At 43.2% G+C, this 22,436-nt stretch overlaps 2 protein-coding genes across 11 annotated transcripts in view; one reads left to right on the forward strand and one right to left on the reverse strand.

Moving 5' to 3' along the window:
* The window catches only part of MYCBP (MYC binding protein), a 657,065-nt gene that overhangs the window by 371,641 nt on the left and 262,988 nt on the right, over window positions 1–22,436 (reverse strand). The window lies entirely within an intron of this gene.
* MACF1 (microtubule actin crosslinking factor 1) overlaps window positions 1–22,436 on the forward strand; it is a 387,658-nt gene that overhangs the window by 113,611 nt on the left and 251,611 nt on the right. For 8 of the 10 annotated variants that reach the window (XM_050797094.1, XM_050797116.1, XM_050797098.1 and 5 more), the window contains exon 2: window positions 17,966–18,027. In XM_050797094.1, coding sequence (XP_050653051.1) covers window positions 17,966–18,027 — 62 coding nt within the window. Of the gene's footprint in view, window positions 1–1,018; window positions 2,740–17,965; window positions 18,028–22,436 lie in introns of those variants that run through there. The other 2 variants (XM_050797096.1, XM_050797127.1) reach the window with 2 other exon arrangements.

Consider the following 22,436-nt stretch of genomic DNA (forward strand, 5'->3'; position numbering starts at 1 on the left):
GTGCAATCTCAGCTCACAGCAATCTCTGCCTCTGGAGTTCAAGTGATTCTCGTGCCTCAGCCTCCCAGGTAGCTGGAATTACAGGCATGTGCCACCATGCCCGGCTAATTTTTGTATTTTTTAGTAGAGGTGGAGTTTCGCCATGTTGGCCAGGGTGTCTGCAGCTCCTGACCTCAAGCGATCTGCCCACCTTGGCCTCCCAAAGTGCCAGCATTACAGGTGTGAGCCACTGTGCCTGGCCGAGTTAAATGTTTTTATTTCTTACCCTTCCCAAGAATATTTCACCTTCTTACATATACAACTCCTGTACCTTAGTGCTTATTCTGCTTTAGGTCCTTCTCAGAGACAGCAGAGTATAACAGGAAGCACAACTTTGGAACTGGACAGACGGACGTGTAATCTTGGTCAAGTTATTTAACCTTTTAAAGTCCTAGCATTTTTATCTCTAAAACGGAAATGATAATACCTTTCTTGGAGAATTGTTGTTGGGGTTAAATGAAATGATATTTAAAATTTTTAGTGCATTAACTGTGAACTAACAGTTACAGTAAATGTTCAGTTAATTTTAGCTTAGAGTATTCAGTGCCTTCTAAATGTGATAGAGATTGGGTTATGAAGACAAAAGAGTCCCTACACTCAGAGAATTTATTTTTTTATTTTTTATTTTTGAGAGAGTCTCACTCTGTGGTCCAGGCTGGAGTGCAGTGGTGCGATCTCGGCTCACTGCAACCTCCACCTCCCGGGTTCAAGCAGTTCTCTCACCTCGGCCTCCCAAATAGCTGGGATTACAGGCATGTGGCACCAAGCCCAGCTAATTTTTTTTGTATTTTAGTTAGAGACGGGGTTTTACCGTGTTGGTCCCAGGGTGGTCTTGAACTCCTGAGCTCAGGCAATTTACCTGCCTCAGCCTCCTAAAGTGCTAGGATTACAGACGTGAGCCACTGCACTCAGTCTCACTCAGGGAATTTAAATCTGATAAAAGAAGAGGTTACTAAATATGAGTCAGGAAATGTTCATTCCTTTTTTTCTCTCTTCCCTATTTCTTATGCATTCCTTTTCCCAGTATAAGGCAAATTCTAGGAGGACCCTTCCTCTCCAAGGCTAAAAAGAGTCTTATAAGAAGGACAAACTGAGTACAATTGTCACAGGTTATCGGGGTGACTGAGAGCTTAGTCTAGGCGGGATAAAGTCAGCTGTGAGAACCGTTATTAGTAAGCAGTAACCAGGATTATTCGCAGTTTGTAGGTGGGAGGGATACCCACTTGGGAGTGAAGTTGTCAAGCAACTGAGGCAGGTCACAGGGCTTGTTTAAACTGAATGGCCTGCTAGGCAAGCTTGCATTTACTTGTTTTCATTTGTAGTCTTTTGGGCTAATCTCTGGAAACTTGCTTTCCTACGTGCTGCCCCTCCTCCCTGCCTGCCTTCAGGACAGGATTGAAAGCAGCATTAGCCTGAAGAAGTCGTTCTATTTAGGGAGCTAGAGCAGAGGGCCAGTGATTAGGCCCTTATCTGCAACGGGGCCTTTTTGAGTGTTGTGGGGCCAGGGCTGCAATGTCTGTCCTGACACCCACAGAGGCTGGACTTCTCTGTCCCCTGGTTGGGTCAGAACTGGGAAGAACCAATAGAAGGGCCAGGCCAGCTGAAAAGCCCTTCATTGTGTTTCTTCAGCATTCCAGTGTCTGGTACAATTAGCCAAGACTCGGAAAACAAGTTGGACAAACAAGCAGGCAGCCTTCTACTGATGGATAAAAGGATTTCTGGCACAGCTGAGTTAAGTGCACTGACTGTAAAGACAGAGTAGGAGGCTCTGGGAAGAAGAAGGGGACTTTGGAATGCCATTCCTGGCTTTGAGGGGAAAGAATGGAGCAACAAGCAAACGGTATTTTTGAAGCTGATAAAATCTGCTGTGATAATCTACCTGGGAGGCTGGCTGAGGCGAGGCTGGCTGAGGTGGGGCTACTCTGTAAAGTACACGGAATCATTGGGGAGTGACTGTGACTCTTCCCTTTGGGCAGCTGTAAGTGCGGGGAAGGGAAACTCTCTTTGGAATCTAGGGATCTGTTTGCAGTGGACAGTGAGTGTATGAGCTTGCTCCATTATAGTCTCTCCCATCATGAGACCTTCTCAGTTGGTTAACACTTTATGTGTACTTCTGCCTGAGAAGAGGCACACCTGAGGAGCAAGTTGTTGGGCAATGGATGCACTGTTCCTGACTTGGCAGCAAACCACTTAGCTCACTAGCTCTCCTGCAACTACGATTCCCCAGATTACAAGCTTCTGCTCTGCAAATGGAGGGTAACTCAAAGACCAGTTTCTACCTACTCGGGCTTACTCACTTCATACCTTGACTGGACTTTTGCATATGGAGCTCTCCCTCTGTGTGCTCTAATTGGTCTGGAAACACTGAGCCGGTGATACTTTTGAACAGCGTGCTATATGCCTGAGACATGGACCCAGTTTTTGGAAGTGCCCTAAGGAGGAGCTTCCTCTCTGACCTCAAGGGAAGAAGGAGGTCAGTAGGAAGTGGTGGGTGGAGCCACTTCTCTGTTCTGCTGTCTCCTCTCTACACCTCGCAGCCCTTTTTCAGGAGCTGTGAAGGGTGCACAGGCCACTAGCTGGAGGTCCTTTGGTACCCCCTCCTTTTAGGTGGGGTCAGCAGGCACAGGGGCGCCATGTGGCCGAGTTATCAAGATGAGCACGAGTTCAACGCCCACCTGGTGTGTCGCATGTGCTGTATGGGTTAGTATGTGAAGTTTTTTTTTTCCCTTGTCTGGGCCTGAGGATCCCAAATAGCCCTTGCTCTCATTGACTCATAGGAATGCATGGACTTTGAAGCCTTGTGGTGTTACAACCTTTGGGCTTGTTAAAATGTGCAGTGGAATAGATTGGGGTGCCCTACTTCCCCGGGGAACTTCTTAAGCTTGCAGTAACTGGCAGTTAAGAGCCCAAGCTTTGGGTGTAGGATTTTTTTATAGAGACTGAATTCATACTTATGCTTCTGCCTGTATCAGGAAACCACTCTTAAGGTATGTTGCATAGTGCTGAAAGTCCAGAGTGTATTTTTAGCAGAAGTTGGTTGGTTACGGAGTCCACCTCTGAGCAGACTGGGGGGGGGATGGGTGGTAGGAGGGAGGAGTCATGGCCTCTGTTTCCTCTTTGGGGTTTAGCGCTAGTTCTTTTACACTTTACTCCGCCAGCTGTGACAGAGAGAGAAAAAGACTCAAAGATGATCTGGGGACAAGGACCTAAATAAGAGAGGCTAGGGGAAGAGTCATGTTAGCTGTGACTTAGATCTCTCTTGATAAGGCATCATTAAATAATGATTGTTTAAGTAATGTCCTGTGGCCTTGAACAAGTGACTTAACCTTTTTGGCCGTAGGTTTCCATGGTTTCAAAATTGTAGGGTATACACACTGGCGCTAGACTGAGAGACATCAATTCTCTGTAAAATAAAAAAAAAAAAAAAGATAAAGAAAATATAGTATGTCTTTCATAAAGCTAAACTTAAAAGAATTGTTTTTTATTCTGAAATTGTCTTTCCTACTTTTTAATGTTAAAATATCCTTTATTTTATGAAAGAATTGTTATTATGTGGTAGTGTGTTTTTAAGATATTCCTACTTAGCAAAATGAAAAGTTGACAGCTGTTAGGCTTTCTGATTTATTGTGGAACATGTATTGGTCTATGAAATCTAAGTTTGGGAACCCCTGGTTTGGTAATCTACTGTCTTTTGATTTTATACTTTGAGGCTCTAACAAGGAGCAAAATTGTGACCCAAACAGGCAGATTTTCATTAAAATTGAAGTAACTCGTTGTTTGATAAAGAGAAGACCTTAGAAAAATCTCAGAGAAGGAGAGCAACAGAACTAGGGTTCTGATCAGTGTCCTGACTCCTAGGCTAGTACTTCCAAGTAGGTGCTTTTTGAGGAAAAAAAGCTGATACAGCAATAATGCTTGGGGCACAGGAGGGGCAGTTTTAGTGGTCTACTTTTTTATCTTTCCTGTGTCATTGAGATGTCTTCCCTGGGACCTACAAGAAAGAATTGCCTGTATCTAAAAGTGCTTGGAGATAAACATACAGCAAAAGGGCCTTTCCTGTAACCAACAGAGAAGTATAGGAAAGTCCAAAACCTTTACTGAAAGTTTCAGGGCAAAAATATATATAGCCCCGTCTCCCACAATCCCACATAATCCCCTAAAGGCATTGTAGCCTAATAGCTAAGAAAATGGGCTTGGCATCAACTGTCTACATGGGGTTCCTACTCCACCACTTAACATCAAAACCAACTGGGAACATTGCTTAACCTTTCTCTAGCTTGGTTTCCTCATTTTTTATTTTTCTTTTTTTCATATCACTATAAAATAAAATCACTTGTATAGGGAGAATGGATGAAGATTAGCAGTAGATTTTCATGTTATATACTTTTCACTTTATAGTACTGCTGTAACTACCAGCTAGCATTTATTAACTTATGTGTGAGAAACCAGGCTAAGTGCTTTCATATCATATACTCCTCACAATCACTCCATGATTTAGGGTCTGTTTTGTTTTATTTTATTTTAGAGGTGGAGTCTTACTCTTGCTCAGGCTGGAGTGCAGCGTCATGATCTTGGCTCACTGCAACCTCCACCTCAGGGGCTCCAACGATTCTCCTGCCTCAACCTTCCAAGTAGCTGGAATTACAGGCATGCACCACCATGCCTGGCTAATTTTTGTATTTTTGGTAGAGATGGGGTTTCGCCATGTTGCCTAGGCTGGTCTTGAGCTCCTGACCTCAAGTGATCCATCTGTAAAAAATAAAAATAAATAAAATTACTATTCAAACCTCATTGCTTAAAAAAGGGATTAAAACAGACTCTAAATCAGCTGGGTGTGGTGGCTCATGCCTATAATCCCAGCACTTTGGGACGCTAAGGCAGGCGGATCAGTTGAGGTCAAGAGTTCAAGACCAGCCTGAGCAACATGGTGAAACCCCATCTCTACCAAAAAATACAAGTTAGCAGGGTGTGGTGGCGTGTGCCTATAGTCCAAGCTACGGGGGGTGGGGTTGGGGGGCGGCTGAGGTGGGAAGATCGCTTGAGCCTGGGAGGCAGAGGTTTCAGTGAGCCAAGATCCACTCCAGCCTGAGTGATAGAGCAAGACCCTGTCTCCAAAAAAAAAAAAAGAGGCCGGGCACAGTGGCTCACACCTGTAATCCCAGCACTTTGGGAGGCCAAGGCGGGCGGATCATGAGGTCAGGAGATCGAGACCATCCTAGCTAACACGGTGAAACCCCGTCTGTACTAAAAATACAAAAAATTATCTGGGCATGGTGGCGGGCGACTGTAGTCCCAGCTACTTGGGAGGCTGAGGCAGGAGAATGGCGTGAACCTGGGAGGTGGAGGTTGCAGTCAGCCGAGATCACACCAGTGCACTCCAGCCTGGGCAACAGAGCAAGACTCTGTCTCAAAAAAAAAAAAAAAAAAAAAAAGAAAAGAAAAAAGAAAAAAAAAAAGCTTCCCACATGATTTTGAGATGGTTGGTTTACAGACTGATATTTAGGAACTATTGGCCTAACTCCTCATTTTATTTGCAGAGTTGGAAATATAAATAAATTTTTAAAAACAACAAAGGACAAACTCCTAATTTTATAGGTGAAACTCAGGCTCAAAGAAGGGAAATGAATGCCATGTAAAGATATGAACCATAGACTAGACAGCAGGAAATCCAAGTTATAGACCTAGTTCTGCCCCTGTGTGACCTTGTCTAAATTATTTAATCTCTCTGGGCCTTGGTTTCTTCATCTTTAAGATGATTTTTGAGGACTCTTAAAACTCTCTCTTTGTATTTATGAAATACTTAGTTTTTCTGACTGTGATATTCCCATGAATTTTCTAAGAACTATTGAGCTTTTCTTCCTCTTGTGTTCTTATATGTCTTTCCCTCTCACTGTGGCTCTCTTTTTTTGCTACCATGCTTACTCCTGGATTTCTTTATCTCCCTTCTGCCCTTTATTCTCTGATTCTCAATAGTCCAAAGAACTACCGTTATAATAAAGATTAGGTTTTCCTAAGAAATAAGGTAAATTTTTTTTTTTTTTTTTTTTTTAGACGGAGTCCTGCTTTACTCTGTCGCCCAGGCTGGAGTGCAATGGGGTGATCTCGGCTCACTGCAACCTCCGCCTCCCAGGTTCAAGTGTTTCTCCTGCCTCAGCCTCCCAAAGTGCTGGGATTACAGGCGTGAGCCACAGTGCCTGACCTGAAAATACCATCTTAATGTGTCCTGTAGCTATAACCTTGACACCTAGAGGACTCTCATTATATATTTGTTAAATGAATATTTTTCAGTACCTATCATTGTCCTAAATGTTGGATATTTAATGAAAAAAAAATTTTTTTTTGAGATAGAGTCTTACACTATTGCCCAGGCTGGAGAGCAGTGGCACAATCTCAGCTCGCAATCTCCACCTCCCAGGTTCAAGCGATTTTCCTACCTCAGCCTCCTGAATAGCTGGGATTACAGGAGCGCACCACTATGCCCGGCTAATTTTTGTATTTTTAGTAGAGATGGGATTTCACCATATTGGCCAAGCTGGTCTTGAATTCCTGACCTCAAGTGATCTGCCAGCCTCAGCCTCCCAAAATGCCAGGATTACAGGTGTGAGCCACTGCATCTGGCCTTTAATGATTTTTTTTTTTTTTTAAAGTCAGAGTCTCACTCTGCCACCCAGGCTGGAGTGCAGTGGTGCAGTCTCAGCTCATGGCAGCCTCTGCCTTCTGAGTTCAAGCTATTCTCTTGCGTCAGCCTCCCGAGTAGCTGGGATTACATGCGTGCACCACCACCCCTGGCTAATTTTTGTCTTTTTTGGGGGTAGAGTCGAGGTTCCCCATATTGGTCAGGCTGGTCTTGAACTCCTGACCTCAAGTGATTCACCTACCTTGGCCTCCCAAAGTTCTGGGATTACAGGTGTGAGCCACTGCTCCTGGCTGGCCTTTAATGAAGTTTAAAGCATGGATCTTGACTTGAAAGAGCTCAATTCAGATACAGAAATGGACTTAGATACAGAGCTCTCTAATGATAGGTTTTATATGCTTAGTGCTAAGTAAATTGAAGAAACTTTTAAGTGCCATAGTTATCCAAAGGTGGCTGACATGTCCGGAAAAGTATTAACAGAAGCAAGACTTCAGCTGGACTTTGAAAGGAGGCTCTAAGTTAGATAAGCCCCAAGAGAAGAGGGTAGGTATTCCAGTTGGGGGAAAGATTGCTCCTGGTAGAGTAGGACAGATGTGAAAGATATGTTTGGAGACAAGAAGATCCGAATGGTTGCAGTTGAGTCACGCAGGGGAGAGTGAAAGAGTAGATAGATTGTAAATTTCTTCAGGTCAGAGACCAGGTCTTTGTCTCCTCTAACCACCTAAAACATAGTGAATAAAAACTGCAATTGAATTTTATAGGGTTGTAGAGGGCTTTGAATTCTAAAACGAAAGGGATCAAATCCGTAAAGTATTTTGAATAGAGAGAGAGGTGATGTGGGCTAAGTTGTGATTAGGAAGATTTGTCCAAATAAGCTATCTGCTCTCTATTTGCCACAACTATCAGTTGTTAACTCCAATTCCTTATCTTCAGTTCTGACTGCTCTTCTGAACTCTAGACCAAAGATTCCAACTGTCCGTGAGAAGATCCTCCTAACACCTCACTCTTTGTCTTCTGCTTTACCCAGTGTACCCTCACCAAATCGTTAATCTCTTTCTGTTTTCATTATCTTGAAGTTCTACTCTTCTCCCAGTTGCTCTGGCTGGAAGCATGAGAATTGTCTTGAACTCTTTACCCACCACCATCTAAAGGCTATTTAAAATAGCTAAAGGCTATTGTTTCTACCTCTACATTGCATGACAATGTACCTGCCCTCTTCTTTACTTTCCTGCTGCCTCTGCCCTAATTCATGCTATTTCAAGATGTTTTTCCTGGTCTGTCATTGGAGCCTTCTAACTGGTTCTTCTGCCTCTTAGTGTCTTTCTGGTACAATGTGGCCTTCAGTGCAAAGCCAGATTAGTCTTCCCAAAACATACTCTAGGTCAGAAAATTTCAGTGGTTCTGCTTTGTCTACTTAATTAAGTACCTACTCCTTACTCTAGCTTTCTGGGTCCTTTGTGATGTCAGCTAGCTGTTCTGTTAGCCTGGTTGCTCATCACACTGCTAACTGCATGTGATGCATGCAATAGCTATACGTTCCCTAAACATATCCTGTATACTTAAATGTCTCCAAATCACTACTTGTGCTTTGTAAATTTAAAAAAAAATTTTTTTTTTTTTTTGAGACAGGGTCTTGTTGTCACCCAGGCTGGAGGGCCGTGACACAATCTTGGCTCACTGCAACCTCTGCCTCCTGGGCTCAAGTGACCCTCCCACCTCAGCCACCCAAGTAGCTGGGACCACAGGCTCAAGCCACCATGCCTGGCTTATTTTTGTATTTTTTGTGGAGGCAGTTTTGTCATGTTGCCCAGGCTGGTCTTGAACTCCTGAGCTCAAGTGATCCACACACCTCGATCTCCGAAAGTGCAGGGATTATAGGCATGAACCACCATGCCCAGCCTCCTTGTGTTTTTTTTTAGTTTGGAATCCTTTGACCCCTTTTTGGGCTGCCAGAATTCTACTCGTTATCCAAGGTTTATTGCAGACACCGTTCACTCCGTAGCCTTTTGTCTAAGATCAGGTGTAGTTCTACCACGCCTTCCATGAACACCTCTTACCTCTCTGTGAGGATTAATCAACTCTATGCTTGTGCTATAGTGTCATTTTGTGCAGCTTGTATCTGGTGTGTTATTTACTTGGTGTTACTGTTAATTATTTACATGTTGTTCTCCATCACTAGATTTTAAACTTTATGAGGTCACAAAACAGGCCTATTCCAACTTCAGTTCCTTTCTGTGTCAGCTGTGGTGTATCGTTTTTAGATTTCCAGGTGGTTGGTGTTTCTGGGCTTCTTGAAGCGCTTGTCATTTTTCTGTGGCCTTTGGAAACAGCAGAGACTCTTCTTTCACTTGTTTTTTGAATGATTCATAATGTACCGGGACTACATGGATAGGCTATGTTGGATCAGAATGTAGAACTTTGCACCTCAAATGCAGGCTTTCATTTGACGTCAGGCCTACTCTCAAATTGCTCCTAGTAGAGTAGGACAGATAAACAAATAAACAGTGATACCCTGCAATAAGCACACAAACTAGTGTGTGGAAGAGATGGGAAAAGCTCCTGGAGGAGGGGATAGTTGAGTTAAATGCTGAAGAATGAGTAGTCAGAGAAGGGGAGAGCTATATTCACAGTGTATGTGCAAAGGCATGGAACTGAGAGAAAACCTGCCCCATTTGCAGGAATTTTTTTAAACAAGGCTGGAAGTTTTTATGGAAAGGTAGAGGGATGAGTGGTAGGTAGGCATTCCATCATAATGGGTCTTAGCTCCCAAGCTAAAAAGTTTGAATGTTATCCTGAATGGAGGCATCAAGCTTTGGAATTGGGTAGAGCTGGGTTCAAGTTTGACTTCATGACTTACCTTGTGATCTTGGGCACGCTGCTTCATCTGTCTGGACTTTATTTTTCCAGTAAAATAATACGTAACTTACAGAGTTGTTGATCATTAGAAAGAATAGATATAAGGTGCTTAGCACATAAGTTGGTGCTCAATAAATGCTATTAAATTTTATTTATTTATTTATTTATTTTTTGAGGAGAGAATCTCACTCTGTCACCTAGGCTGAAGGAGTTCAGTGGTACTTTCTTGGCTCACTGTGACCTCCGCCTCCTGGGTTCAAGTGATCCTCATGCCTCGGCCGCCCAAGTAGCTGGGATTTTACAGGTGCCTGCCACCACGCCTGGCTAATTTGTATTTATAGTAGAGACAGGGTTTCACCAAGTAGACGAGGCTGGTTTTGAACTCCTGACCTCAAGTGATCCGCCTGCTTCCGCCTCCCAAAGTTCTGGGATTACAGGTGGGAGCCACCGCACCCAGCCTAAATGTCAACTGTTAATAATATTGGGCGAATAAGGGCTCACTGAAAGATTTTAAGGTGGACAGTTACAAGATCAACCTTGCCAGAAAGGTTGCTGACACCACTGAGAAGGGTGGATTACAGCAGGGATATCTGTTGGAAGCAAAGAGAAAAGAAGACTTCAGTTTTAGACAAGTTGAGTTTGAGATGAGCATGAAAGTTTTAGGAGGCCATTGAATCTATGAGAGTGGTAAAGGCCTCAGCTAAACATAGAGATTTGGAAATTATCATTGTATAGGTCACAACTGAAACTATGGATGTTCATTAAATCATTAAGGGAGAATGTAGAGAACAGCTATTTTTAATTTTTATTGAAAAGCTATGGATCCCCCTGCCCCCACCGCCCAACACACACACACACACACACACACACACACACACGACACAAAACATTTTGCATGTAATTTTAGGTGGTTCCTGAACACTCCTTCTCCAAAACCCGTTAGTGGACTCTTGGGTCCTTGGACATCTGAAGAAGCTGTAATACAGAATGAAAAGAAAAGAGGGCTAAGGATGAGTAACATTTAAGGGATGAACAGAAGAGAAGAAACAACCAAAGGAGGAAGAGGAAAACTAGGGTAGAATGGAGTCTCAGATTCAAGAGAGAGAGTCGATATTTAAAAGGTGAAGGAATGATCAGCAGTGTCTTCTGCTACAGAGAGTTTAAGTGAGATAGAACTCAAAACTATCCATTGGGTTGGCAATTAGGTGACTAGGGGGAGAGCAGTTTCAGTGAATGTGTGGGGCTGGAATCCAGGTCACATGGAATAAATAGGAAGTGGGGAAGTGGAGTCTGAGCGTTGTCATCATACTTGTTCAGAAGCCAACAGGAGAGAACCAGGAGAGAGAGAGCAGTTGAAGATACACAGACTAGGGAGTATTGTTGGATTAAGGTTCCCATGGAGAAGAGGAGCGATGATTTTAGGTAGAAGGACTGACTTAGGTTCTGAAAAGGGACAACTCTGGCAATGAACTAAAATAAAATTAGAGTAGGTATTGGTAGCACGATGCTCAAAGACCTTTGTTGATGATCAATAAAGTTGGAAACAAATATTAAATCCTAATTAGGCTGGATACAGTGGCTCATGTCTGTAATCCCAGCACTTTGGGAGGCTGAGGCGGGAGGATCACATGAGGCCAGGAGTTTGAGATTAGCCTGGACAACATACTGACACCCTGTCTCTACAAAAAATTTAAAAATTAGCCAGACATGATGGCGTGCACCTGTAGTCCTAGATACCTGGGAGGCTGAAGCAGGAGGATCGCTTGAGCCTGGGAGTTCGAGGTTGTGGTGAACTATGATCATGCCACTGCATTCCAGCCTAGGAAACAGAATAAGACCCTGTCTCAAAACAACAACAAATAGCAAATTTTTCTAATTTAAGCCTTCTAATTCAGTAACCTCTAAGTAATTAATAAGGTTTAAAGTGTTAAATCTGAAAATTAGATGGGCAGTTGGGTTCTCCACTTCTGTAGAGATGCTGGTGGTGGGCCATGGGCTCTCACTTCTTTGTTTACAGCCTTTGGTGGGGCTGAGATGATAAAGAACATTAAAATGAATATTGCCTTTTCTTTGCCAGTTTTCCTGTCACATAAGGGTACTTTCTGAGACTTTTACCTCAGTTTTACCTTTCTGCCTAACCTGCAATGTTAGGCAGAAAGATGTTTCGTAGGCCTGGAGTTAAACTAGGGATTTATGTGTTAGGAGCCAATCTAAAACTTACTAAATAGTTTGAGAGTCTGAGCTATTATTCTGAAGGTCAGTGTAATTCTTAAGGTTGCTTCTTGGATTTCCTTGCTGAAGATTAAGATCTATTAAACTCTAGGCACTGTAATATTCTTTGATCCTGAAGTTTAAACCAGGAATGAACTTTCATGTAATTGATGGGCTTACCAACATAGGATCTTAAAAAATTATCTTCCAGCTCTTAGGGGCAAAGGAATTCTATAAAACCGTTTTCTGAGGAGCTTATGGCTCAGCTCTAAGCAGGCTAGGTAGTCTTGGGAAGGGCTTGTAATCATGTTGCCTTTAATGATTATATTCACAATAAGTACTTAAATGTCTTTCTCCAGAGCTGAAAGTCAGCTTTTTAGCTTTTGGAAGCATGATTGGTATGAGACCATCAGGTTTCCTTAGTACATTACCATTATGGAAGGGCTTGGTAGATTAGCAGAATAATTTATGGATAGTAATTTTTTTTTTTTTTGAGATGGAGTCTTGCACTGTTGTCCAAACTTGAATGCAGTGGCGCGATCTCGGCTCACTGCAACCTCTGCCTCCCAGGTTGAAGCAATTCTCCTGCCTCAGCCTCCCGAGTAGCTGGGACTACAGGCCACCACACCCAGCTAATTTTTGTATTTTTAGTAGAGACAGGGTTTTACTATGTTGGCCAGGCTGATCTCGAACGCCTGACCTCGTGATCCACCTGCCTTGGCCTCCCAAAGTGCTGGGATTACAGGTGTGAGCTACCGTGCCCCGCCTATGGATAGTAAAATTAAAAAGAATCATGCTACTCACATATTCAGGTCTAAACGAAATGAGGCAGTGTACTAAAAAGAAACCAGAAGAATTCCACCTCCTTTAAGGTACTTACTAGTTTAAAAGAAAATCTGTTAATTTTTTCCTTTTTCTTTTCTCTTTGTTGTTGTTGTTTTTTTTTTTTTTGAGACCGAGTCTTGCTCTGTCACCCAGGCTGTAGTACAGTGGTGCGATCTCGGCTCACTGCAAGCCCCGCCTCCTGAGTTCACGCCATTCTCCTGCTTCAGCCTCCCCAGCAGCTGGGACTACAGGCACACGCCGCAATGCCCAGCTATTTTTTTTGTATTTTTAGTAGAGACGGAGTTTCACCGTGTTAGCCAGGATGGTCTCGATCTCCTGACCTCGTGATCCACCTGCCTTGGCCTCCCAAAGTACTGGGATTACAGGCACGAGCCACCGTGCCTGGCAATTTTTTCTTTTTTCATCTGTATGTTGTTTGACCTATTACAGCAAATATACATAGCTTTTATAAAAAAAGAAATTATGAAAAGAGAGAACACTTCTGTCATCAGAATGAAAATTTTTAAAATTAGAATCAGACTGTTTTTGGCTATGAAGGTAATTAATATAGTGAAGCACAGTGGGCCTGATATCATGTGAAAATGTAATGGACACAACTTTAGTTAGCTCTAATTTTTCCACCATGCCTTCTTATATCAGCACACAAGTGATACTTACTGGCATGTTGTGTTTTTGTTTTTTCAGAGTCTCAGTCTGTTGTCCCATCTGGAGTGCAATGGCACAGTCATAACTTGCTGCAGCCTCAAACTCCCAGGCTCAAGTGATCCTTCTGCCTCGGCCTCCCAAAGTGCTAGGATTACAGGCATAAGCCAGCTTGCCTGGCAGGGTTTTGAGGTTTTTGTATATTGAACTGGATTCTTGTAGGTAACTCAGTTCTGATTTCATTTTGTGTGTTTCTGTAGCCAGTCTTCTAATCATACTTGGCCAATTAAGAGCACTCTCTGGTGGTTTTATGTTTGAGGTCTTACTATGTAGAGCTTTAGGTGTTGCAAGTTGTGGGAAATACAAAAATGTAAATCATGGTCTCTTCGAGGACTTAATGATCTCACTGGTAATGTAAGAATAAGCATATTAAAAGTTCAGAACACTATATAATTATTTAAGTGCTGATTGAGTGATTAGCCCAGTAAGTAACATGGATATTTGGAGGACACAGAGACTATTGAGAACTGGAGTTGTCAGAAAAGGCAGCCAGAATTTTTCTTAAACACAAATCTGAGCATGTCATTCTCCAGTTCAAAATCTTTCAGTGCTTCCCCTTACCTATAGGATAAAGTTCAGGTTCCTTAAGCTTGTCATGAAAGGTCATGATTTTGCTCATACCATCCTATCTTGCCACTACCTAGTTGTCTTTCAACTATTCCTAATTCTGTGCAGTTCTTCGAACATAAGCTTTTTCTTGTCTCCATGAATTTGCATTAGCTATAACTTTATGTAGCGACTTTGTTCCTTCCCTTCTCTTTCTGGCTTATACTCATCTTTTAAGGTTAGATAGAGTCACTCCTCTTGGAAACTTCATTAAGTCCCCCATATTTCCTGTCCCTACCAAGGTATGCTTAACCTCTTATGTTCATGAGCACTCTGTGCTTACCTGTTATAGCACTTATCAAACTGCTTTGAAGTTATTTCTCTTATTTAAAGAATAAATGAGGCCAGGTGCCTGTAATCCCAGCATTTTGGGAGGTCAACGTGGGTGGATCACCTGAGGTCAGGAGTTTGAGACCAGCCTGGCCCATATGGTGAAACCCCGTCTCTACTAAAAATACAAAAATTAGCTTGATGTGGTGGTGGGCACCTGTAATCCCAGCTACTCTGGAGGCTGAGGCAGGAGAATCGCTGAAACCCAGGAGGCAGAGTTGCATTGAGCCCAGATCGCACCATTGCACTCCAGCCTGGGTGACAAAAGCAAAACTCTGTCTCAAAAACAAGCAAAAAAAGAATACATGAGTGAATGAATGAGGTGGATTTTAAAGAATAAATACCATTTGGAGAGATGAAGAGAAGTAGCCTGCCATGAAGGGAAAATAAGTAGTATGAGCAAAGTGTCAGTGATTTCGATGAGACTATAGTTGGAAGCTGATTCTGATTCAGTCTGCAGATGACACGGGCTTGGAAAGGATGATGATGTTGGATAACTAAATCAGCATCTAAAAATATCAAAATATGTTGGAATGACAGTGGTCAAATCTAATAAGAATCCTGGCTTCAAATACTTTCAAGACTCCATCAGTTGAAAGATGGATTAAACTTTTAAGTCTAATAATAATACTTTTTTTTTTTTTGAGATAGAGTCTCGCCCTGTTGCCAAGCTGGAGTGCAATGGCACGGTCTCAGCTCCCTGCAACCTCCGCCTCCCGGGTTCAAGCTGTTCTCCTGCCTCAGCCTCCCGAGTAGCTGGGATTACAGGCATGCGCCACCATGCCCGGCTAATTTTGTGGTTTTAGCAGAGACGGGGTTTCACTATGTTGGTCAGGCTGGTCTTGAACTTCCAACCTCAGGTGATCTGCCCGCCTCAGCCTCCCAAAGTGCTGGGATTACAGGCATGAGCCACTGCACCTGGCCTAATAATAATACATCTGACAGTCCCAAATGAGAGTCAATAGGCAGAAGTTATAAGGAAAGCAGATTATGACATTTTATAGAATTATTACATTGGTACATTGTCTTTCTTCCTCTGTTAGTGAATTCTCTGTTACCCTAAATTTTAAACATCAAGAATATCGTAGATTTATGGGAGAGCTGTAGAGACCTTTCAACGTGAACTTATGATTCTTTGTTGTCAAAGGGATTTGTGTGTCAGCAAAGAATTAGACTATATAATTTCTAAGGTCCATTCCTTAGTGCTGTAGTTCATAGTAGGAAGAAAATTGTTTCTTGCAAAGCAAGAAAGGATTCAAGGCTGAAAATAAGGATATGAAGATAAAAACAGAGGCCAAGATAAGAAGTGCTTATTGAATGGCTATAAACTCAGGAAAAATAAGTAGATAAATATATTCACCTGGCATGTAGAACGAGCATTAACATTGTTTGGAATGGCAGTATGTTGGCTTTTCCTAGGGGATCAATAAGAAGAAAATAACTGGGCATTGGGGAGAGAGAACCTGGCTGAAGCTTGTATGAATTACTAGTGAACCAGATTTATATACTTCTGCAACTTTTTATTTTATTTTATTTTATTTTTTTGAGACGGAGTCTCGTGCTGTCGCCCAGGCTGGAGTGCAGTGGCGCGATCTCGGCTCACTGCAAGCTCCGCCTCCCGGGTTCACGCCATTCTCCTGCCTCAGCCTCCCAAGTAGCTGGGACTATAGGTGCCCGCCACCTCGCCCGGCTATTTTTTTTTGTATTTTTTAGTAGAGACGGGGTTTCACCGTGTTAGCCAGGATGATCTCGATCTCCTGACCTCGTGATCCGCCCGTCTCGGCCTCCCAAAGTGCTGGGATTATAGGCTTGAGCCACCGCGCCCGGCCACCTCTGCAACCTTCTTCTGAAATGTTCTCTGTCTTGGAAAAGATATGGAAGAGTCAAGCAGCGGGCAATGGTGGTAATTTAGGTTTGCAGATTGTCATGGTGAATGTAGTAGTAGGTGGTTAGGCAGGGAGAGTCTCTGGGGTATTAGTGAGGGAAGCTTTGAATTGCATAACCATGTTGTCTAGCATGGACTGGGATTATTTTAAATGTCCTTTTTCTTTTTATGAGACTGTGTCTTACTCTGTCACCCAGGCTGGAGTGCAGTGGTGTGATCACGGCTCACTGCAACCTCCGCCTCCCAGGTTCGAGCGATCCTCCCACCCTCTCACCTCAGCCTCCTGAGTAGCTGGGACTACAGGTGCACACCACCAACTGGCCAATTTTTGTATTTTTAGCAGAGGTAGGGTTTTACCATGTTGGCCAGGCTGGTCTCCAACTCCTGAGCTCTAGTGATCCACTGGCCTCAGCCTCCCAAACTGCTGGGATTACAAGGCGTGAACCACCATGCCCAGCTGTAGATGTCCTTAATGAGTAGGGTAAAATAAGAATGGAGTGATTGAAGGTTTAGAATGATTAGGAGAGGGTATGAGAGACTGATAATGGTAAGTGCTAAATAGGTACGTTTGGGGAAGGAATAAGGCCCAAAATGTGGCAGTGTGGTGGCTGGACATGAATTGGAGATGAGTGCCCGTGAAGCCAAGTAGGCACAGATGCATTGTCACATATGTCTTCACGTATATGTAGAGAGGATAAATGAACCAAGTCACCAGGGAAGGCTAAGGTAGATTTGCCATGTGGAAGGGGATAGGCTGCGGGGCATGGTCCATGACAGTGAGGATGATTTGAACAAGATGTTATAGGGGATGGTGTGGGCTTTCAAAAATAGAAAAGGACCAGGACTGATGGCTCAGTGGTCTAGAAATGGCTCTGGGGAATTGGCAAGAGTCGGAGAAAGTAAGTCCTTTACAGGATAAGGCCTCTGTGGAGCAGTCATTGTCAAGCATTGATAGTCATGTTTCTGTTAAAGAGGTAAAAAAAATGGAGAAAGAAAGGGAGTTTGCTACTATGACAGGAAAAGGGAGAGAGGGAAGAGATGTTCCGTGGGAGTAAACTGGGCAGCTTTGAGAGTTTGAGTGTTTTGATAATGGCTGGTAAAGAAATTGGAATGAAGAAATTACTGGGGTAGGAGAGGGAGGGAGTTGCGCATTACTCAGGCAGATCAGCACATGAAGAGTGAAATTTAACCACTGCAATATGTGTGTCCCAAATGTCAAGGCCACCCCATCTGTTGGTGGTATCATGGCTTTGGCTTTTTGAAGCTTGTTGTGAGAGAAGTGGGGAATCACTCTGTCCCCTGCTCTGCTCAAATTATCATGCTAAGGAGACTTTGCCATGGTATGATTTTTTTTTTTTTTTTGAGACGGAGTCTCGCTCTGTCGCCCAGGCTGGAGTGCAGTGGCCAGATCTCAGCTCACTGCAAGCTCCGCCTCCCGGGTTCCCGCCATTCTCCTGCCTCAGCCTCCCGAGTAGCTGGGACCACAGGCGCCGCCACCTCGCCCGGCTAATTTTTTGTGTTTTTAGTAGAGACGGGGTTTCGCCGTGTTAGCCAGGATGGTCTCAATCTCCTGACCTTGTGATCCGCCCGTCTCGGCCTCCCAAAGTGCTGGGATTACAGGCGCCATGGTATGATTTTTGAGGCACATGATGATTCTGTCTAATTTGTAAAGTGACAACGTGATCAGGACCAAAGAGGAAGTTCAGCTAGGCCAAACCTTCCTAAGAAGAAGTCACTGTCCCACAGTTATGTGGGTAAGTTGTTCTAGAGAAACATAGGTGTGGGCAGGGCTGCAGTGTGGGAACCTGTTACCTGGGTAGCACTAAGCCCGTGCCTTCTCTGTGTTTTCTTTACAGATGAACGGGACCGGGTTCAGAAGAAAACATTCACCAAGTGGGTCAACAAGCACTTAATGAAGGTAAGACCCCTTCATATATATGCTGCCCCAGCACCTCTCACTGCTTTCATCTGGATCTGTCATTCCGTCTTTCAGATGGTTTAGATTGCTTGCTGTGTGCTCGAGTCTATGAAGATACACATGTGACTTTTCTTTTCTCTTTCCTTTTTTAATAGAGAAGGGGTCTTGCCATGTTGCTCAGGCTGTTCTCAAACTCCTGGGCTCAAGCAATCCTACTGTCTCAGCCTCCAAAGTTCTGGGATTACAGGCATGAGCCACCATGCCCAGCTTTTTGAAAACTAACATAGTCATAATAGCATGGAAACTTGTATTAATCTGCTTCTTGATGAAGACAGTATTACCTACCATTACATCAGGAGGCAGAAGTTGAGGATACCATGGGATGATTTAAAAAATTCAGGCCGGGCGCGGTGGCTCAAGCCTGTAATCCCAGCACTTTGGGAGGCCGAGACGGGCGGATCACGAGGCCAGGAGATCGAGACCATCCTGGCTAACACAGTGAAACCCCATCTCTACTAAAAAAATACAAAAAACTAGCCGGGCGAGGTGGCGGGCGCCTGTAGTCCCAGCTACTCGGGAGGCTGAGGCAGGAGAATGACGTAAACCCGGGAGGCGGAGCCTGCAGTGAGCTGAGATCCGGCCACTGTACTCCAGCCCGGCGACAGAGTGAGACTCCGTCTCAAAAAAAAAAAAAAAAAAAAAAAAAATTCAAAGAACAGTTTACTCCTAGCTTTATACATTACTTTATAAGCCTGTTTCTTTTTTATTTCATTTATTAATTTATTTTTTAAATAGAGACAGGGTCTCACTATGTTGCCCAGTCTGGTATCAAACTCCTGGGCTAAAGTGCTCCTCCTACCTTGGCCTCCTAAAGTGTTAGGATTACAGGCGTGAGCCACTTCGCCCAGTGTATTTTTATTTTTTAATCTGAATACTATGGAAGGATGATAGAGGGGGATTTTGTCTCTTTCTCTTAAAGTGCATGAAGCTTAAATGTTTAACTTGATGAATTTTTACATGAATTTTACCACCAGATAGTCTAAAATATAGAATATTTCTAGAATGGTTAGGGCTGGGTGAAGATTATTATTATCATTACTATTATTATTTTAAATAGAGGAGAAACCAAAACAGAGGCATGTTAAGACTCACCTAAGGATAATAATAATATAATAATTATAATTATATATTAGATATATAAATAAATATCATAATAATATATTATTATTATTATTTTAAATAGAAGAGAAACCAAAACAGAGGCATGTTAAGACTCACCTAAAGATAAAACAGTATGACTACTGTGGCAGTTAGGATCTGAAAACGCAAGTTTTTGAATTATAATAATAATTAGTGCTTCTCTGGGAAAGGTCACCAGTGATCCCTTAATTGCCCTATCCAGTAGCCTAGTTTTTTCTTCCTCTTATTTGATTTCTCTGTAGCATTTGATACTGTTGTCTACTCCTTAAAATCCTCTCTTACATTGACTTCTAGAACATTGCTTTTTCCTGAATTACCTCTTGCCTCTACGAATGCCTTTTTTTCTACCTGTTTCATTGACTTTTCTTCCTCTGTCTGACTCTTCCATGTTGGTGTTCCCCAGGATCCTAACCTTGGCCATTTTTTGGTTTTGTCTCTGTATTCTTTTTGGGCAGTCTCATCCATTGTAGCCACTGGGATTGTTTTGTTGCATGGAATGGAAAGAAACACAAGTAGAAATGGATATGGGATGATCTCACAGAATCTGGTGTCTAGATGCAGCTGGGCTTTATGAAACCTAAACAGTTATCCGAAAACTACTCTTGCTCTTTTTTTTTTTTTTTTTTTTTTTGAGACAGAGTCTTACCCTGTTGCCCAGGCTGGAGTACAGTGGCAAGATCGGAGATCACTGTAGTCCTCCTGGGCTCGAGTGATTCTCCCACCTCATCCTCCCGAGTAGCTGGAACTATAGGCATGCACTACCACACCTGGCTAATTTTTAAAATTTTTTGTAGAGATGGGTTCTTACTGTGCTGCCCAGGTCTTTCTTGTGTTTGTTTGTTTGTTTGTTTGTTTTTTAAGATGGAATTTCACTCTTGTTGCCCAGGCTGGAGTGCAGTGGCACAATCTCAGCTCACCACAACCTCCGCCTCCCGGGTTCAAGCAATTCTCCTGCCTCAGCCTCCTGAGTAGCTGGGATTACAGGCATGAGCCACCATGCCCGGCTAATTTTGTATTTTTAGTAGAGATGGGGTTTCTTCATGTTGGTCAGACTGGTCTTGAACTCCCAACCTCAGGTGATCCGCCCACCTCAGCCTCCCAAAGTGCTGAGATCATAGGCGTGAGCCACCGTGCCTGACCAACCCAGGTCTTTCTTGTTTATGGGGCCTTGTGTTCTTTCATTTTACTTCTGTGTACCTCCTATATTCATTTCTCTGCTTTTCTCTTACTGCTATGAGTGAGCCATGGCGGCTGTGCCTCAAACAGTGATGTAAACCCCTGAGGCCACATGATTCTGAATGCACAAACACAGAAAGTCTGATGGGCTGAGGTCTTCTTTTCCTCCATGGGCCGATTGTCCATCTGTAGTTCAGTAAACCGTGGGTAAGGAGGTGGTTACATAAATCAAACATGGCTTCTTAGGACCACTTGTTTAATGAGTACTGCAGGTGAGCATGATTTTCACACTACAAAATCTGAATAAGGAGGCAATGATAGAGCCTTTTCTTGGATTCTTGCCTGAGCCAAAGGCGTGTGTCATGGTATATTTGACACGTTCATCTGTATGTTACCTAGCCATAGCTTTTATTGAACACACCCTAAATTGTTAAATATTTTCACTCATGTAGCTAGTTGTCCAGGTTAGGAACCTATTTGATTCAGTACTGCCCATAATCTCTCCCTTGTTACCAAGTCCAGTCAATCACTTGCAGCTCAGAAAGATTGCATGCATCTGTCTTCTCTTCTCCATATCGCTGCTTTTGTTCAGGGCCTTTGTGTCTGTTGCCTTGACCGTTATAATAGTTTCCTAATAAAGTTTTCTATTATAACAATGGTAGTAATAGTATCTTGAAGACTTCCTGTAAATCAGACATATTCTCTATGTCTGTGTGTGACAGGGTTTGCTCTGTTACCAGGCTAGAGTGTAGTGGTACAATCATAGCTCACTACAGCCTCCAACTCCTGGGCTCAAGTGATCCTCCCACCACAGCCTCCCAAATAGCTCGGTTTATAGGCACATGCCACTGTGCCTGGCTAATTTGTGTATGTGTGTTTGTAGAGATGGGGTCTTGGTATGTTGCCAAGGCTTGTCTTGTACTTCTGACCTCAAGCAATCCTCCTGCCTTGGCCTCCCAGTGTCTTGGCATTACAGTCATGAGCCACCATGTCTAGTCTAAATTGGACATTCTATATACTAAGTCCTTTACATGGATTATTTCATTTAATCCTTCAGTGATCTTATGCTGTGGATTCTGTTAATGTCCCCATTTTATAAATTACTTAGAGAGGGTAAGTAATTAGTTCAAGGTCATGCTGCTAGAAAAAGGCAGAACTGAAATTTTAAAATTCAGGCAACCTAAAGTCTAGAAACCGTGCTCTTAACCCATGCAGAACTGGCTGTGGTTGCTGCCTACCTTTCCAGGCTCATAGCACCAAGTTTCCCTCATACCTTGAGCTCTTGCTGAACTGTGTGCCATGCTATTTTATGACTCTGTATCTTTGTTCATTCTACTCCCTGTGCTTGGAATACCTTTCCCAAGTTTGTTCTGCCTGGATAACACCAACTTAACACCTCTTCAATAAGTATTTTCCTGACTCTCTGATGTGGAACTGACTACCCTTTCTTTGTGCCCCTGACTGTACTCCTTATGTGCTTTTGTTAAAGCATCCAGAGTGTTTATATACATGGTGTATCTTTCAGCTATATCACCACTTGAGGGCAGATATTGTGTCTTACTATTTATAGTGTTAGGACAAAGAAGAAAGAGAGAGAAGTAAGGAGAAAAAGAAATTATAATTTCCTTTTTTTTTTTTTTGAGATGGAGTCTTGCTCTGTCGTCCGGCTGGAGTGCAGTGGCGCGATCTCAGCTCACTGCAACCTCCGCCTCCTGGGTTCAAGCAACTCTCCTGCCTCAGCCTCCCGAGTAGCTGGAACTACAGGCGTGTGCCACCAAAACCTGGCTAATTTTTGTATTTTTAGTAGAGACAGGGTTTCACCATATTGGCCAGGCTGCTCTCCTGGCCTTGTGATCTGCCTGCCTCAGCCTTCCAAAGTCATGAGATTACAGGCGTGAGCCACCGCATCCAACCGTGATTTCCTTTTGTAAATTTCTTCTATGGCTACTAGTTGCCTCTAGAGTTTGATGTCACCTAATTCTGTCATGACATAGAGCACTTTGCAGCATTTCCAACCCACCTGTCCAGCTTCA

This window comes from Macaca thibetana, chromosome 1, assembly GCF_024542745.1.
Source record: "Macaca thibetana thibetana isolate TM-01 chromosome 1, ASM2454274v1, whole genome shotgun sequence".
Lineage (NCBI taxonomy): Eukaryota > Metazoa > Chordata > Mammalia > Primates > Cercopithecidae > Macaca > Macaca thibetana.